This window comes from Erigeron canadensis, chromosome 3 (assembly GCF_010389155.1).
Source record: "Erigeron canadensis isolate Cc75 chromosome 3, C_canadensis_v1, whole genome shotgun sequence".
Classification (NCBI taxonomy): Eukaryota; Viridiplantae; Streptophyta; class Magnoliopsida; order Asterales; family Asteraceae; genus Erigeron; species Erigeron canadensis.
The window spans coordinates 46,934,005-46,950,582 of NC_057763.1; the positions used below are offsets into that span (position 1 = coordinate 46,934,005).

Sequence of the window (16,578 nt, forward strand, 5' to 3'; positions counted from 1 at the left end):
ATTCCATATAATTTCAAAAACTATAAATTTTTTATATAAAAAAAACCTAATCCTAGGTCTCCTCGATTCTGATTCGAGTTTTTAAAAACTCGTGTCTTCCCCTTACCAATTCTGTTCCGAGTCATGAATTCACCGACCTAAAAAAAATAGATTGCCAGAAATAAAGAAAATATATAGTTAAATTATGTCGACAACCATTTTGTAAATGAATTAACAAATGTTAACAAATCTTTTTGTTTGAATAAAAGAAGGAAAGTATCTGGTTTGGTGCAATGTCCAAAATCCACATATATGAAATAACTATTTCAAAATTTATTTATTAATTGGATGGAATTTGGATTGAGATTCAGGAAAATGGGTCCCAATTATAATGTTTATCCAAAATGTCTTTATATAAGTGTCATCATCTTTAACACTTAATTTTCATAGTTATTATCATTAATATCTTTTGAAGAAGAAAGTGTGAGCAAACATGGAAGGCAATATTGAGACACCGAAACCAAGTGTTGTGAAGATTAGTTCGACTGAAACTTGGAATTCCCATCTTCAAGAAGCTAAATCTCATGGAACCCCTGTAAGTATTTGATCTTTAAAAAAAAGCATGAAACTTTTTTGGATATTAGTATGATTGATCATAATTAACGGTTTTTTTTTTTTTTTAGGAAACTTATCTTTTTTTATTGCTTTTACTTCAAGTGGGGGTTTTTGTAACTCCTAAAATTTTCAAGTTTGATTTTTGGGTGTCAAGATTTTGTTCTATTTTACACTAGAACAATAGTTTTCTGCTGCTAAAACTACCGATCATTAAAGCCTAGTTTATTTAATTTTTGTTTTTGGCTGTCTAAGCTTATGTTTAATTTTACATTGAAAATATTGTGTTTTCGTTGTTAAAACTACACAGGATTAATTGGCTGTTGAACTGTCTATGTTAAATTAAAAATAGAGTTTTACATTGAAAAGATTGTTTGATGTTTATAAAAGGGATGATCTTGAACTGTTAGTTTGAATATTGCTTTAGGGTTTTGTTGGGTTTTTAGAATGTGTCACTTGGAAGTAAATTGACATAGATTTAATACAACAATATAGCTCTATATGCATGTATTAGTAAACTCTGTTTCGATTGCTTGGATTGGAATTTGTGTTTATGTTTTGTTTTTTTTTTGTTCAGTTTTCATAAGAATGTCTACTATTGTTGCAGAGGTCATTTTTAATTGCTATCTTAACAGTTGATATTCAATCTTGATGGGTGTTTGCTTTTGCTTATTTTCTTATCAAAAATTCAAAAAGCCAGTAAGCTTTCGGGCTTACGAGGTTATGAACTTGATCTTATTGAACTGTATAAGGAATACACTCTATCTGATGAGCTCATAAACGGATAAAAAAATAAGCTTGTTGGTGTTTTTATTTTTCAATCAGCCAACAAGCCCTCAAAATACGTAAATCCAAACACCCTCTGAATCATCTGTTTGGGTTTTGTATGGTTCATAATATTTTAAAAGTTTTTCTTTCTAATCGTAGCGTCCAGCCTGTGGCTGACTAATTCATGACTCACAAGGTCCTAGTCCATGTAAAGCTCTTCCAAAGGGAGAGTGGCGTGGCCACAAAGAGGTTGTTGTTTTATTTCTTTTTAGTCGCAGTTAGCAAGGTGTGAACCTTGTTGGAGGTAAAATAAGTAAGGATTTATTTAATCTAACTCTAAAGTTGTATGTTTGAAACTCTGATTTTTGATTTGATCATATATTCATATTGTATATTTGTATTGCAGAAACCGCTGATTATTGCTCCATGAACTGCTAAATTTATCTATTTACCAAGGCTTAAATGGTTTAAATTTTATGATATTTTATAAGGTAGAACGATCCACTCATTCATCACCGCTAGGGAAATATAAAGGATAGATGATTGAAAATACCTTTATTTAGTTAGTATGTAATAAGGGTCTGTTTGAGAATTCCGATTTCTAATTTAACTAGTTGTCATCATTGCTTTTGACTAGTTGAGATTTAATTCCGTTTTTAAACCTCAAGTTCCATTAAGAATATGAAATAACTTGTGGTTATCACTTTTGGTTTCTCCTTTTTTTTTAAGGCAAAGTTCTTGATTAAGATAAAGTTGCATGCTTCTGTTTGCTGGTCAAATATTGTTGTCATATTTTTTTTATTTGATTTTGGTGCAATTGTTTATTTATGTTTCTCGGTTTTTGTCTATAGATTGTGGCACATTTTACAGCATCATGGTGCATCCCCTCTGTGGCCATGAACCCTATTTTTGAAGAGTTGGCCTTACTTTTCCCTGACATAAGCTTTCTTACAGTTGATGTTGATGATTCGAAGGTAACCTTTTGTGTTTTAATCCTTGCTTTGAATGTAACTATAGAATCAAGATATCATATAATTTAAATAACTTTAGATCAATCAGTGTTTGTCGTATATAGATATTACACAAGTCTCGATTGTAAATTTTTAACATGAGATATACTTTGCTACTTGTATGCTTTTGAGAACTAAATTTTCATGAGTTCATGTAGTATCTGTAATTTGATGGAGGGAAAATAAAGACACATTTCTTGGTTTAACAATCAACTTCCTCTGTTCGTTAGGATTAATTATTCATCGGTCTTTTAAAAAACGTACCAGGTATTAAATGGATAACGATTAGAAAATAATCATCAATATTAGTAGATTAAATGTTGATATTTCCTAAGTAGCACAAGCACTAAACATGTTAGTCGTCGTACTACAGTATGGTTAACTGTTATACCGTGAAGGCGTGAAAGCAACTTAATTCTTCCTTCAGAATATAAAAGATGGCTGTCTCTTTTATATTTTGTTTGACCTTCAGAATATCAAAAATGCTGATAGACAGTGAAACTAGTAATCATTAAACTAGTTGATGTTTGTCTTATAAGCCTTGATACAACTGCACAAACATTTCAATATATGCATTTTGGATATTTTCATGGCTCTCTTTTAGGTAGTTGCCTTTTCTTTAAGCTATCTCTAATTAAATGTTGTTAGTGACTTACTTTAAGAGTTTAAGCACTATATGGAATGTTAGTTGGACACTTGTACCGACAATTGCAGACCACATCGATCGTTTTCCTATAGAAAGCAGTATAGTATTCTCCTGATGTATTATGATTCTCTTTTTAGTAATCGTTATCTTTAATTACTATGGTTTTCTACTAGTCCCAGAATTATAATAATAGTCGAACAATAGCAAATAGAGAGAAGCTTGTAACACATGGCTAGCTGTAGTGTCCTTGTGTAAATAGTGGTCCAAATTAGACCTTCCGAAAGTCGTTGTTTCTTTGATGTTGTCAAAGGTCATTATCCTTGTATGAGAATATAATCAAAACTTTCTGTGGTAGTGGTTGTGGGGTTTTCCTCTATGAATGATTCCTGTTATAAAATTTAACTTTTTGGCGAAAACTCCATCATATGAATGAAAAGTTATATATTTTTCTCTCTATCTTAAAGTTTCCATTTTTAACATTGATGCAGGAAATAGCAAAGAAGTATGAGGTGAAGGCAATGCCAACCTTCTTGTTAATGAAAGAAGGTGTTGTAGTTGGGAGGCTAGTTGGAGCAAATCCTGATGAGATCAAGAAAAGGATTGAGACCCTTCTTCAATCCAACACTGACTTTGTGGTCTAAGTCAGTCTAGTGCTACTCCGACAAACACCATAAGCTTGTTTTCTTGTACATTCTCATTTCACAATCAGTTTGTATGAGCTGTGGACCCCTTTTGAGTACTTTGTGATTCTTGTTTATACAGAACAACCTTTATATAAGATTTGTTTGTGTTCACCCAATGTGATCTTTTGTGAGTGGCACATAAAGCATCTTGGCAATGCAATCTTTCCATTTTTAAAACGATATAGTAGTAACATGTTGCAACTCTTTTGAATGTTTGTTGGTTTTGGGAATATCTTACCAATATTGACATTCCCAAGAATAACATTCAATGTGTTCAACCCATATCCACCCACTAGTAAGCAGTAGCGACCAACTACCCTTTTATTAACCACAAGGTACAAAATACTCCATATAAGGTATTTTTGTGTTTTACAATATTTGTTTGTTTTTACGGTAAGTTTGGTATTTTTCTGAGTTTTCTTAGAAAAAGAAAATGAAAGAAAAAGAGGTGAATGAAGAATGACGATCAATGCTTTCAAATCTTTTCATAATTGGGTTATATTAGCCTTCAACTAAAAAAAAAAAACATTTGATGCCACTAATGACTAAACTAATAGTAAGGGGATCAATTGTATGATTAAAACAAATATCATATCGACGTCTAAAAAAACTGCACCAAGTGTGGTCGATCAAACACACAAACACGAAATCCTCGAAAATCTTTAAATCTTTATTTAAAAAAAGTAAAACCATTTGTGCCTATTTCATCAGTCCACAAATCAAAATATTGACATGTATGTACATTCATTTTATCTCATCAAATACTCGATCTCATATAATATTCATTGTGACCTTATTTTCTAAAAAAGTTTGTTATGTAGGTAACAGTTTATGACGTGTAACAGCAAACATGAAGTAAAAAATCCATAAATAAATAAATAAATAAATTCCCATCATATAACGCCCATGTGCTTTTTCAATCCCACCGAATATAATATTATTCTCCCCCCCTTAAAAAAGAGAATAAAATAGTGAGTAATTATCTTTTTTTTTTTGTCATTCAAACAAATCTCATTTTCGTTACGCAAAAGAAAACAAAACAAAATCCTGTGTGCGTGTGTGTGTGTTCCATATCGACGGGCCGGAATATTGAAATTCCGGTGATAAATGGATGGTCAGGTTGAATTAGGAGACGATAATTCTTCAAATTGTTTCTTTGATTTCAGTTTAATCGATCAGTTTCCTGGCGGCGACCTTCCTTCTCTTGAACCGGAGTTTCACTGGTCCTCCGGTTCTACCCATCCATTCCCCGCTTCATCTAATCTCAGGTCTGTCTGCTTTATTACTCCGTACTACAAGCAATTAAACCATGATTATGATGAATTTCATTATTTTAGGGGTAAAATAAATGCATCTAACATACTCAAAAGATATCTGATTCTCAAAATCACATAAATTTGAAAACTTGTTGATTAATTAGAAATTTCGTCAAAATTTGTTGAGCTGATAGTTAGAATATTTTGAAAATTTGTTGGTTAGAAATTTCCTTAAATGTTTGTTTCTCGGTCTTGATGATGCACTGGTTAACTTTTTTTGTAAAACCAATAATTTACATATGCATTTTGTTTTACTTTTGCAGTAAAGGCTTTGCAGATTCATATGAAAAATCAAATGCTACCAAGGAAGATGAATCCCGAAAGAGGCATAATCTCTGCTTTTTTCACCCTAAATTTGTTTTCTTTGAGACATTATTTAGAATACTTGGCAACTTTTTCTTGTAGGGCAAATCCTGGTTCGTGTGCTGATTCAAAAGCATGTCGAGAGAAGAAGCGGAGGGATAAACTGAATGAGAGGCATGCTCTGTTTTTTCCATCTGGTTTATTTATGATATATGAATATGGGGTGCTTTTCGTATAAAGTTGAGTGTATTCATTTTTGACTGTTTTCTGAAAAGGTTCCAAGAATTGAACGAAATATTGGACCCCGGAAGGTCAAGCAAGACGGATAAGACTGTTATTTTGGCGGATGCTATCCGTATGGTTACTCACCTAAGAAACGAAGAAGCCAAGCTTAAGGATTCCTCTCAAGATCTGCTTGTTAAAATCAACGAGTTGAAGGTAAGTATTTATATTATTTCACTTATTATGTCTCTGCCACAGATGCGGTATATAGAACTTTCAACTTCAATATGCTCTAGATTTGTAGGTGTTTCTGCATGAAGCGATTAATTCCTATGGATTATCTCTACAACTATACCTTGTGTAGGCATGTTGGTCATAAATTAGAACTAATTCTTTTGAATCTGAATTTGACATCTGAAAGTATAATGCGCTTTATCGCGGGACTAAGGTCTGTACAGATGCTTGTTTGTTAGGATTTCTTTTTGAACACACTCGTCACCCGTCCCTAAACCGGGCCTAGAACAGTCTTAGTTATACAATAGCGATTTGAACCGATATTTGATTAAAATAACAAGAGGACTGATTCAAGAGCTCCGGTCATTACATAATTTGGGACTGGTTCTTTAGGTAACTGATTTGTTTGTGAATAACCCTTATTTCCTTCCTGCTCCTATACTCTTCCCTTGTTAGAAACAAAATTACCAAGAATCTTTTGTTGGATATATATCATCATTTAGTCTTATAAAACTTTCTGTATATGGTAGGCTGAGAAGAATGAGCTGAGAGATGAGAAGCAGAAGCTAAAGGCAGACAAAGAAAGGCTCGAACAGCAACTGAAGGCCGCCTGTTACCCCCCTCCGCCTGCCTTTTATCCTCCTGCACATTCTGTAATACCAGTCCCATGCCCTGGACCTACCCCTGTTGGCGGCAACAAGTTCATGCCATTCATGGGATACCAAGGAGTTCCCATGTGGCAGTTTGCGTCCCCAGCTGCTGTTGATACCTCCAAAGATCATGTTCATCGATCCCCACTTGCGTAGAAAATTATTGTTTTTCTGCAGATGGGAACAAGTTATGTGAAATATACATTTGTCTAATTTTATGAGCTATTTATGAATATGGCCAGTTAGTGTAATTTGACTTCTTGATTCTTAAGTATCCAGATTTTGACTCTGCTGGAATTTTTGTACAACAGGTTTAACTTGGTTGTCAATTAGTGAACACAACTATGATGCTGGTAGTGTAGTATTTATCATTAACTAAAATTTTGTGTCGCTAGCTTACTTATGTGTGCGTGAACATAACACTTGAGTGAGTTTGTTTATTGGGTCTAAATGGGACTAGGATGGAAGCTAAATGGGACCAGAAACGTGATAGACTTGAACCGGAATTTGGGTTGGTTACATAGGTATGGTCTAAAAAATGTGAGATTTGTACAAACTTGAGACTTTTCGTGTGACTAACTAAAAGTTGGTTTGTAAAATTCTTAATCATTCTATTGAGGTGAACAGAAGTTTTTATGTATGGTTAATTGGGTTTTGTAGTAACGGGGATCCAACTCTTCAAAGTAGAATGGATTGGTATCAGGTTCTCGCCATTAGTAGGGGAATATTAGGCTCGGTTTGTTTAATAGCTAAGTTGGCTCATACTCGAATACTTTTAAAAATCTGCTTGAGCTCAAGCTCGAATATTTGTTTATTGTTTTAGCTTAAGCTCTATATTTGTTTATGTGTTTATGTGTTCTTTTTACATTTTAATTTAACAATGTTTTAACTTTGAAGGCCTCGAACTCAATAAAATTTCTTTTAAAGAAAATAATAGGATCAAATGCTTTTATAAAGTAGTTAAAAAATAGTAAAAATCAGATTAAGATATTGTGACAATTCGTAGGGCTGTCAATTTTGACCAAACTCGAAAAAAATCAGGTTAGGGTTGAGTATTTTCGACCCATCAACCCGCCAACCCACCAACCTGATTTTTTCTGGGTTGGGTCCGGGTTGGGTTGTCAGGTCGACCCGCCAACCCAATATCTTTAAAGTAATTGAATTATATATAATAGTTCATACTCCACATTACACTAATTCATACATCCTATTCTCATTTTTTTTATATTTTTAACCTAAAGTAACTTCAAATATGAAATAAAAGGAGGATTCAAAATTCTGTGAGATGATAAGTGATGTAGGATGAGGCGGTAAGTTTGTTAACTTTGTGCCAAGTATTAACAATACCCTCGTATTTCTTTCTTTTTTGTACCATTCGTTTTCGGCTTACACCATCAATGATAAAGTTGTATATTGGTTGATTTATTCCATTTTATATTTATATATATTTGCTTCTCGGGTCACATGGGTTGGGTCATGGGTTGGCGGGTTGTGGGTCAGGGTTGAAATTTCTGACCTGAAACTTTTAGTGGGTTGGGTTAGGATCGGAGTTTTTCAACCCACCAACCTGAACCTGTCAACCCAAACCCGAACCCATTGACAGCCCTAACAATTCGTGAGTCAAACTTTTTTTTAACCGTATAAACTTGAGAACTTTTTTAATTAAAAATCTTTGACTTGATGATCATTTAAATTTTAAAATGAAGAGTAAAATATTTGGAGCGCGTTTGGTTACAGAAAATGTTTTTAAATTTTCTATTTCTAATTTTTAAGAAAATAAAAAAGGGTTTTATTTTCTAAAAAATAAATAAAAATTTTAAAAACGCGTTCTAATTAGAATAGTAGAAAACATGTTAGAGATGTGAGGGGAGATGAGAGAAATGGAAAATGAAAATTGAAAACAAGAAAAAGATGTTTTTAAGTTTTCCATAGATTAGTGGAAAACATTGTTTTCTGTTTTCTTGGAAAATATTCCATAGAACCATTGTTGTAAAACTCATCGAGTCGATCCGAGTAATCTCCTTTGGTGGTACCAGCGGTGTAAGACGTCTCGAACCCTGAGCATGCTGCCCGTTTGGATGTCACAGCTCACCTCGATGGAACGACCTTTCCATCCGTCATTCAAAAAAAAAAAACGCGTTTTCTAGTTTTTCATATTTTCATTAAAACCAAAAATGAAAGACAAGAGGTGTTTTCTACGACCATACGCACCTTTAATTTTTTTTTTTGTTAAGTTAATTTCGATTTATATCCGAAAAGATTTACGAAATCTCTATGCTCATACTCACTAGTCACTAACCAAGCAACATCAATGACAGAAGGCACTATCATATTTATTAGTTTCCCTTCCTTCCATCCTTCCATATCTCTTTCTTACTTAATATATACAGTTTTCTTTGAATGTCTAAGTAATGGTTAGTATTTGTTAATTAAAAATTAGGGCAAAAGAAAAGTTAGATTTGTTGAAATACAGGGGTTTAACAATGAAGCATCTGAAATCTGTGGTGGTGGTGGTCGGTCCATTTAAATTATATAATCCGTAATAAATTTGTTGTGATGGGTTGAAGAAGCGTGGTCACCTGGAATGATTCATCCCCTTTCCTTTAAGTTGATTTATATTTGATGGAGTATTACTGTCGGTACTTTTTTTTTTTCTTAAAATTTATTTGGATGTATCTTATTAGCGATTTCTGCATTAAATATATCTGAAGGGGTTTTCTTTACCTTTCACATGCTTATCCCAAATTTGAATATTAAGTGTGATTGCCCCCCCCCCCCCCCCCCCCCCCCCCCCCCCCCCCCCCATATACTTTGAATTAATTGATTTGTGTTAACTGATCATTTCGTTTCACCTCTTAAGTGGGTGAAGTTCTGTTAGGGAATGGGCTGATGAACAACTTGATGATGATGACGATCTGATATTTCTGATTTTGTATAATGTAGTTAAGAATTTCTTTTTTGGTATTCGAGTAGCTTATTAAGAAGAATTTAGGCCTTTTTCCAAAAAAAAAATAAAATAAATTTATTACCTATGAATATAACTAACTATGACATAATGTCTATGTAAAGATTTTGTAAAATGTCTATGTATCAGTAATGAACTTTTAAATTCTGGTTATTGGATATAACGGGGTAAACGTGGCAACCATATAAGCTGCTTGGTCAAGTATATCCAATAATCAGAATTTGAAACTTCATTACATTATAAAGACATTTTTCAAGATATTTACATAACATAGACATTTGGTCATAGTTAGTTACATCCATAGGTAATAAAAAAAAGTTAATTTAATGATATCATGGCCTGTTTTGAAATGCTACTTCTAACGTGTTTCAAAGTAATGGCCTTAAACATATATTAAGGTATAAGCTATTTTGGCAGTGAAACTATTCCGTTGAGTATCTGTTACTACTTCTTTATATATTATCTTGTCGGCCAGAAAATGAAGGGCTATATATTGTCGTGGGTTTAAAATTCTGTGAGTGGAGAATATTTGTGGTTTTGGATTTGTTAATACAGTATAAGCTCTCAAGTTCAACATTTGGGAGATGACCTTAAGGAGGTAATACTCACTATGGGATATGAGTAAATCTTAGGTGGAATAAAGAAGGGCATTTATTCCTTAAAGTCTATTTTTTACATACAAATAGATGGGTGGTACATGTGCACCTTGATTCTGATACAATGTGCTTTAGCATAAAATATATCACCACATAACCGTTTGCCATAACGGAATCAAAGGGGGTTTAAATCGTAAGAATTAGTTATTTTGACCAAGTCTAAAACTGGGTTTGGCTTTAATAATTGAGTTTAACATGTATGGTTGACAAATTAAGTCAACCGTTATTATACCAAAGTTCAAGCTATAAATAAGCCATATACTGTTGTAGAAAATAACAACAATTCAAAAAATGGAGAAGTTCGCATTATGCATAATGCTATTTACAATGGTATGGTTTGGTTATGTAGAAAGTGTCAATGTGGGTTTAGGATGTTCACAAGCAGATAACTCAACTGTGAATGCTGTTTACCAATCAAACCTTAGAACCCTTTTAAATTCATTAGCTAGAAACGTGCCTTTTCAAGACGGTTTTTTCTATAATGCTAGTGCTGGAAATGCTTCAGATGATCGAGTTTATGGTCTGGCGTGGTGTCGAGGGGATGTTTCTCGCGACAGATGCTCCGATTGTTTGAACAGGACTATCAGTGTACCTTTGGAAGACTGTCCTGAAAGCAAAGACTTGGTGTTATGGTCTAGCATATGTAGTTTAAGGTTCAAGAACATGAGTTTCTTTGGCGAGCTTTGGAATAGCACGTCAGAAGCAGCTTATGGTACAAAAGGACTCGATGACCCTTCGGTGTTTTCAAAAGGGTTCTCAATGATGGAAAGTTTAGCAATAAATGTTTCTAATAGACCATTGATGTTTGAAAGTAGTGTTATAGATGTTGGAAATGATGGGAAGAGGTTCGGGCTGGGGCAGTGTAGTCGAGATTTGAGCAAGTTGGATTGTCAAAACTGCTTGGAGGAACTTCTAACGACTTATCAGACGTACGTGTTGAATCAAACATGGTGGGAAATGCAAAGAGTGAGTTGTGGTATGTGGTATGATGATGATGCTAGTTTTTCCTACAACTATACGTGGCCGACTCTGGGTCCGGATACTTCAGGTACCACTATTTAAGTTTCCTTTTGGCTTTTAAATAATGTACACTACTAAATTAATGGAAATATGGCACACAGGGCTGACTCCGGGTGCGGATGCTTCAGGTACATTTCTTAAGTTTCCTTTCAGTTTTATATAAGTAAGTAACACCCAATGCCGTCTACCACGGGTTTTGGGTCCCAATACCACGACGGTGTATGAGGGAGGTTAATATGTAGACAACCTTACCCCTACCTAAGGTAGAGAGGTTGCTTTCAGTCTTAGATAATGTACGCTATTTAATTAACGGAAACGTTGCATGCAGGGCCGACTCCGGGTTCAGATGCTTCAGGTATAACTTTTTAAGTTTCTTTTCGTTTTTAAGTAATGTTCAATCTTTAATTAATTGAAACACGGTACACAGGATGTGGAGAAAGATGGTACAAAGGAGAGATAATCCTGGCTTTGATAGCATTTGTTATGTTCTATTGAGGTCCACGAATCAAGATCAAGAGTGGATTATCCATGTTATGTTTTGTTTGTATATCCTATGATCCCATCAATAAAGCATTTTAACATATTCAAATACATGTGGTTATTTGTCAAAGTACTGGTATTGTAATTCAAAAGGTTTTACAAATTGGTTAAAGAGTTGAAATTTTTTTCTGTTCATATTATATTTTAGAGATCAATCTTTGTCTTTATTTTGTATATTTGTATAATATATATATATATATATATATATGAATGGACCAAAAGATGGAGTAAAGATAACTGGTTTCGAAAATCCGTACAGATATAACAATTGATATAAGAGAAAGAGTTACTTTGTAGGTCATTCAAGCTTCAATTACTGCTTGGCTAGTTTAGAGAAACAGGTGTCAGGTAATATTTTAGCTTCTGTTACTGCTGTCCTACTGAAGAAAGCTATACTTCTCACTCAAGATTTGTACCATGTGATTGCAGAAATTAACCATTTCTAGAATTCCATTCATCTTAATTGCTTTTATATATTTAATTTAATCTAAATACCCATTTATCCACCCTCCAATTTGAACTCCATGAAATGTCTTTGGTGTACGTTGAACCAACAAAGTTCCAAGAGGGTTGGCCTGTTGAAATCATATTTGCTTTTGGAACTTGGCTTTTTCATTTCCAGCACTATGACTGGGACTCTTATCCTCGAAGGCAGATGATGAGATATGTGTTTATGAACAAGTAAACATGACTAAACACACAGCCTTATGTGAGACATGCACTAGTTTTGATGCTTTTTTATGCAAAACATCAAATCCTTCTCTGGTTCGCTGAAACTTTTTTCTTTCATACATATCATTGCAGTCAGCTTGCTTTTGGATTGTTTAGAGGAGGTTTCCATTGGATATGGGCAAAAGTTTTCAGGTATTCCTTTAAAAAAGTTTAATACTTGCTTTTGTTTTAACTTTTATGTTCATCTCTTTAGTTATTCAGTTTTTACATTTTAGGAATAGAATTGTTGCAGTTTGGGTGTCGATTCAGTATGAATATCAATGTCAACATTTGGGAGTTGATCCTACGAGGTAATACTTTGGGATATAAATCTTATCTTAATTTGGAAAAAAAACAAAGCAATACAAAAGTAGTAGTTTTTATTGATGCCTTGTATTCTTTAAGCACTGACATTTATGTAAATACCAAATTACTTTTAAATTTTGATACCTTAAACTATGATAAGTACAAACAGAAAAGTAGTATATGTTCCATTCACCTTAATTGATCTTAATTCAACTTAATCTAGCATTAAGTATATTATCACAGAATTCTTCTCTGTTAATTTATAAGGGTATTATAGGAGGCAAAGGTCATAAAATAGCAATGCACTTTCACTTTTGTCTCAAGTTAAGTAATGTATTCCGTAAAATTATTTTACTAAAATACCAATATCGGTAATGTACTTTATGTTTATGTGTTAATTAATATGGACATTCACTAACTTCTTACCTGATAATGTTTTACCTCATTTGTAAGGTCGACACATGACTCACACAATATTATCTACAATGGAACAAACTTGAAAAATTACTACCTGTAACGGCATAGATTTGAAAGTTTCATACCTGTAATGTTACATATTTATAAGTTTACTACCTATAATGATACAACTTTTGAAAGTTTAATACCTCAAAAATCAAGTTTACTGGTTGAGTCGGTAACCGGTTAAATTATTTTGTCGAGTTTCTGTGAGTTCTTTATATGTTATCCGGTGGGTCTGATAATGAAGGGCTATATCTTCTTGTGAATCAAAAATTTCGTCCGACAAGAACTTTCGCGGTTTGTGAATCAAAAATTCAGTAGAAACTCTCAATTTCAACATTTTGGGAGCTGATCTTAAGGAGGTAATACTTACTATGGGGTATGAGTAAATCTTAGGTGGAAGGGCCTTGTATTTCTTAAACACTATATCTTTTAGTTACTAGTAGATGGGTAGTACATGTGCACCTTGATTCTGATACAATGTGCTGTAGCATAAAATATATTTCCACAACCCTTTGTCAGAAGGATATTAAAGGGGATTTAATTCCAAATCTGGGTTTGGCTTTATTAATTGAGTTTAACATGTAAGGTTTACAAATTAAATTAACTATTATTTAAACCATAAGTTCTAGCTATAATAAAACCATATAGTAAGTAAAAAACAGCAATTCTAAAAAATGGAGAAGCTTACATTATGCTCAATGCTGTTTATAATGGCATGGTTTGGTTATGTAGAAAGTGTCAATGCGGATTTTGGATGTTCACAAGCAGATAACTCATCTGTGAATGCTGTCTACCAATCAAACCTTAGAGCCCTATTGGATTCATTAGCTAGAAACGTGCCTTTTAAAGACGGGTTTTTCTATAATGCCAGTGTTGGAAATGCTTCAGATGATCAAGTTTATGGTCTGGCGTGGTGTCGAGGGGATGTTTCTCGGGATACATGCTCCGAGTGTTTGAACAGGACTATCAGCGTACCTTTAGAAGAGTGTCCTGAAAGCAAAGACTTTGTATCATGGTCTAGTTTATGTAGTTTAAGGTTCAAGAGTAACAGTTTTTTTGGTGAGCTTTGGAATAGCACGTCGTCAGCAACTTATGGTGGAAATGGACTTGATGATCCTTTGGTGTTTTCAAAGGGGTTCTCCATGATGGAAAGTTTAGCAAGAAATGTTACTAATGGACCATTGATGTTTGAGAGTAGTGTTATAGATGTTGGGAATGATGGGAAGAGGTATGGGCTGGGGCAGTGTAGTCGAGATTTGAGCAAGTTGGATTGTCAAAACTGCTTGGAGGAGCTTCTAACGACTTATCAGACGAACGTGTTGAATCAAACAGGGTGGGAAATGCACACAGTAAATTGTGGAATGTGGTATGATGATGATGCTAGTTTTTCCAACAACGGTACATTGCCGACTCCTGGTTCAGATGCTTCAGGTACTACTTTTTGAATTTCCTTTCAGTTTAAAATAATGTACACTATCTAATTAATGTAAATATGGCATGCAGGGCCGACTCCTTGTCCAGATGCTTCAGGTACAAATTTTTAATTTATACTTTTTTTTTTTTTCAGTTATAAAATAAAGGACACTACTTAATTAGTGTAAATATGGCACATGGGCTGACTTTGGGTCCGGATGCACTTAAGTTTTTAAGTATCCTTTTGGTTTTAAAATAATAATGTACACTATGTATTAACGGGAATGTGGCACGCAGGATGTGGAGAAAGATGGTACAAAGGAGAGATGATCTTGGCTTTGATAGCATTATATGTTATGTTTAACTGAGTTCCAAGAAGATGTAAACCACGTAAAGAATGGATTATTTGTGTTCTGTTTTGTTTGTATATCCTATCAATAATGCAATTAAACATATTCAAATGAACGTGGTTGTTTGACATAGTACTGCTGTACTGGTATTATAATTTAAAAGATTTATTAATTGGAATAAAGACTTCATTACTGTCTTCATAGCTTGCATACGATCATTGATCGTAGATCGGAATGCATCGTTCTGGATGTATAAGTGTTTTAATGTGAGTGTTGGATCTGTTATGTTTGGTGTTCTGGGCGGTTTTCGGATTTACTTTTTGTACCCATGTACTCAAGTTGAAAGTATAACTCACTTTCAAAAGCTAGCTAAGAGGTGGAGGAGACATTTATATTTATAAGAGTTAATTACTGAAATGGTACCTCACGTTTGCGCCATATTACTGGTTTCATACCTTTCCTTTTGAAATTACGCTGATCATACCCAACGTATGCAAATCTCCACTCGGACCATATTAGAGGCTAACGCCGTCAGTTGGCCGTTAAAACCTCCCACACGTGACTTGCACGTGAGGGGTAAATATGTAATATCGCGTTTCCTAATTACTGAAATGGTACCTAACGTTTGCACGATATTGCTGGTTTCATATCTATATGTTTATTAATTACTTAAATGACACCTAATGTTTAGTTATTAATTTATTTATTTATTTATATTTTTTTTAACTTGTTTTATTTTTCTTTTATAAAAATTCTCCAAAACTTGTTACAATTTAATGAAAATAGTCAGAATACACTTATAATCCACTCAAAAATAATACCAAATAGCTATTTCATAACAAAATATAAGTTTTAAAGTTCACGAATAACCAAAAATAGCAATAAAGTATCATAAAACAATTTTAAAAAATTTTGTGAGGAAATTTTTTTTTTTTTTGAAAAAATTCCGGAAATACCGCAATGGTAATACCAGAAATACAAGTCAGTATTTACTGCGACACGAAGCTTAAAACAATGTTTTAAATACCCGTAAATACCGGCTGATATATCTGGTATTCCTGGATATTTTTAATATTACCGTTGCGGTATTTCCGAAATTTTTAAAAAAGAAAATTTTATATTTAAAAAAAAAATTATTTTTATGATATTTTATTACTATTTTTGGTTATTCGTGAACTTTAAAACTTATATTTTGTTATGAAATAACTATTTAGTATTATTTTTTAGTGGATTATAGGTGCATTTTGACTATTTTTATTAAATTATAACAAGTTTTGGAGAATTTTTATAAAAGAAAAATAAAACAAATTAAAAAATATATAAAAAAATTAATAACTAAACATTATGTACCATTTAAGTAATTAAGAAACATATATGTATGAAACCAACAATATCATGCAAACGTTAGGTACCATTTCAGTAATTAGGAAATGCGATATTACATATTTACCCCTCACGTGCAAGTCACGTGGGGGAGGTTTTAACGGCCAGCTGACGGCTTTAGCCTCCAGTATGGTCCGAGTGGAGATTTGCATACGTTGAGTATGATCAGCGTAATTTCAAAAGGAAAGGTATGAAACCAGTAATAATGCGCAAACGTGAGGTACCATTTCAGTAATTAACTCTATTTATAAACCACCACCCAATACCATACTTCCATATGTCCATATTTCGAGAAATAGTATTTCTTTGTTACCTTTTTCATATGGTTGATGTGGGGTCGTAACAAATA

The 16,578-nt window shown here is 33.4% G+C and overlaps 4 protein-coding genes across 6 annotated transcripts; all 4 read left to right on the plus strand.

Moving 5' to 3' along the window:
- Positions 1 to 410: 410 nt before the first annotated feature.
- On the plus strand, positions 411 to 3,809 carry LOC122593430 (thioredoxin-like protein CXXS1). Its single transcript, XM_043765841.1, has 3 exons — positions 411 to 574; positions 2,211 to 2,333; positions 3,504 to 3,809. The coding sequence occupies exons 1-3, from the start codon at positions 473 to 475 to the stop codon at positions 3,654 to 3,656; spliced, it is 378 nt and encodes a 125-aa protein (XP_043621776.1). The 5' UTR covers positions 411 to 472; the 3' UTR covers positions 3,657 to 3,809.
- Positions 3,810 to 4,681: 872 nt separating this feature from the next.
- Positions 4,682 to 6,728, plus strand: LOC122591272 (transcription factor ILR3-like). The gene is made up of 5 exons (XM_043763513.1): positions 4,682 to 4,966; positions 5,278 to 5,340; positions 5,420 to 5,491; positions 5,593 to 5,755; positions 6,304 to 6,728. Exons 1-5 carry the CDS (start codon positions 4,806 to 4,808, stop codon positions 6,577 to 6,579), a joined length of 735 nt encoding a protein of 244 aa, XP_043619448.1. The 5' UTR covers positions 4,682 to 4,805; the 3' UTR covers positions 6,580 to 6,728.
- A 1,988-nt stretch (positions 6,729 to 8,716) lies between these two features.
- On the plus strand, positions 8,717 to 11,744 carry LOC122591225 (cysteine-rich repeat secretory protein 38-like). 3 transcript variants are annotated; one of them, XM_043763455.1, is made up of 5 exons: positions 8,717 to 8,837; positions 10,550 to 11,092; positions 11,166 to 11,192; positions 11,393 to 11,419; positions 11,492 to 11,744. In XM_043763455.1, the coding sequence occupies exons 1-5, from the start codon at positions 8,735 to 8,737 to the stop codon at positions 11,557 to 11,559; spliced, it is 768 nt and encodes a 255-aa protein (XP_043619390.1). In that variant the 5' UTR covers positions 8,717 to 8,734; the 3' UTR covers positions 11,560 to 11,744. The 3 variants fall into 3 exon arrangements, with proteins under 3 accessions (XP_043619390.1, XP_043619389.1, XP_043619391.1); XM_043763456.1 differs by lacking the exon at positions 8,717 to 8,837 and adding an exon at positions 9,864 to 9,986 and having other exon boundaries at positions 10,533 to 11,092; XM_043763454.1 differs by lacking the exon at positions 8,717 to 8,837 and having other exon boundaries at positions 9,274 to 11,092.
- Positions 11,745 to 11,904: 160 nt separating this feature from the next.
- LOC122591226 (cysteine-rich repeat secretory protein 38-like) lies at positions 11,905 to 15,038 on the plus strand. The gene is made up of 6 exons (XM_043763457.1): positions 11,905 to 11,952; positions 12,409 to 12,468; positions 12,552 to 12,626; positions 13,816 to 14,514; positions 14,587 to 14,613; positions 14,794 to 15,038. The coding sequence occupies exons 3-6, from the start codon at positions 12,587 to 12,589 to the stop codon at positions 14,862 to 14,864; spliced, it is 837 nt and encodes a 278-aa protein (XP_043619392.1). The 5' UTR covers positions 11,905 to 11,952; positions 12,409 to 12,468; positions 12,552 to 12,586; the 3' UTR covers positions 14,865 to 15,038.
- The last annotated feature ends 1,540 nt before the right edge of the window (positions 15,039 to 16,578 follow it).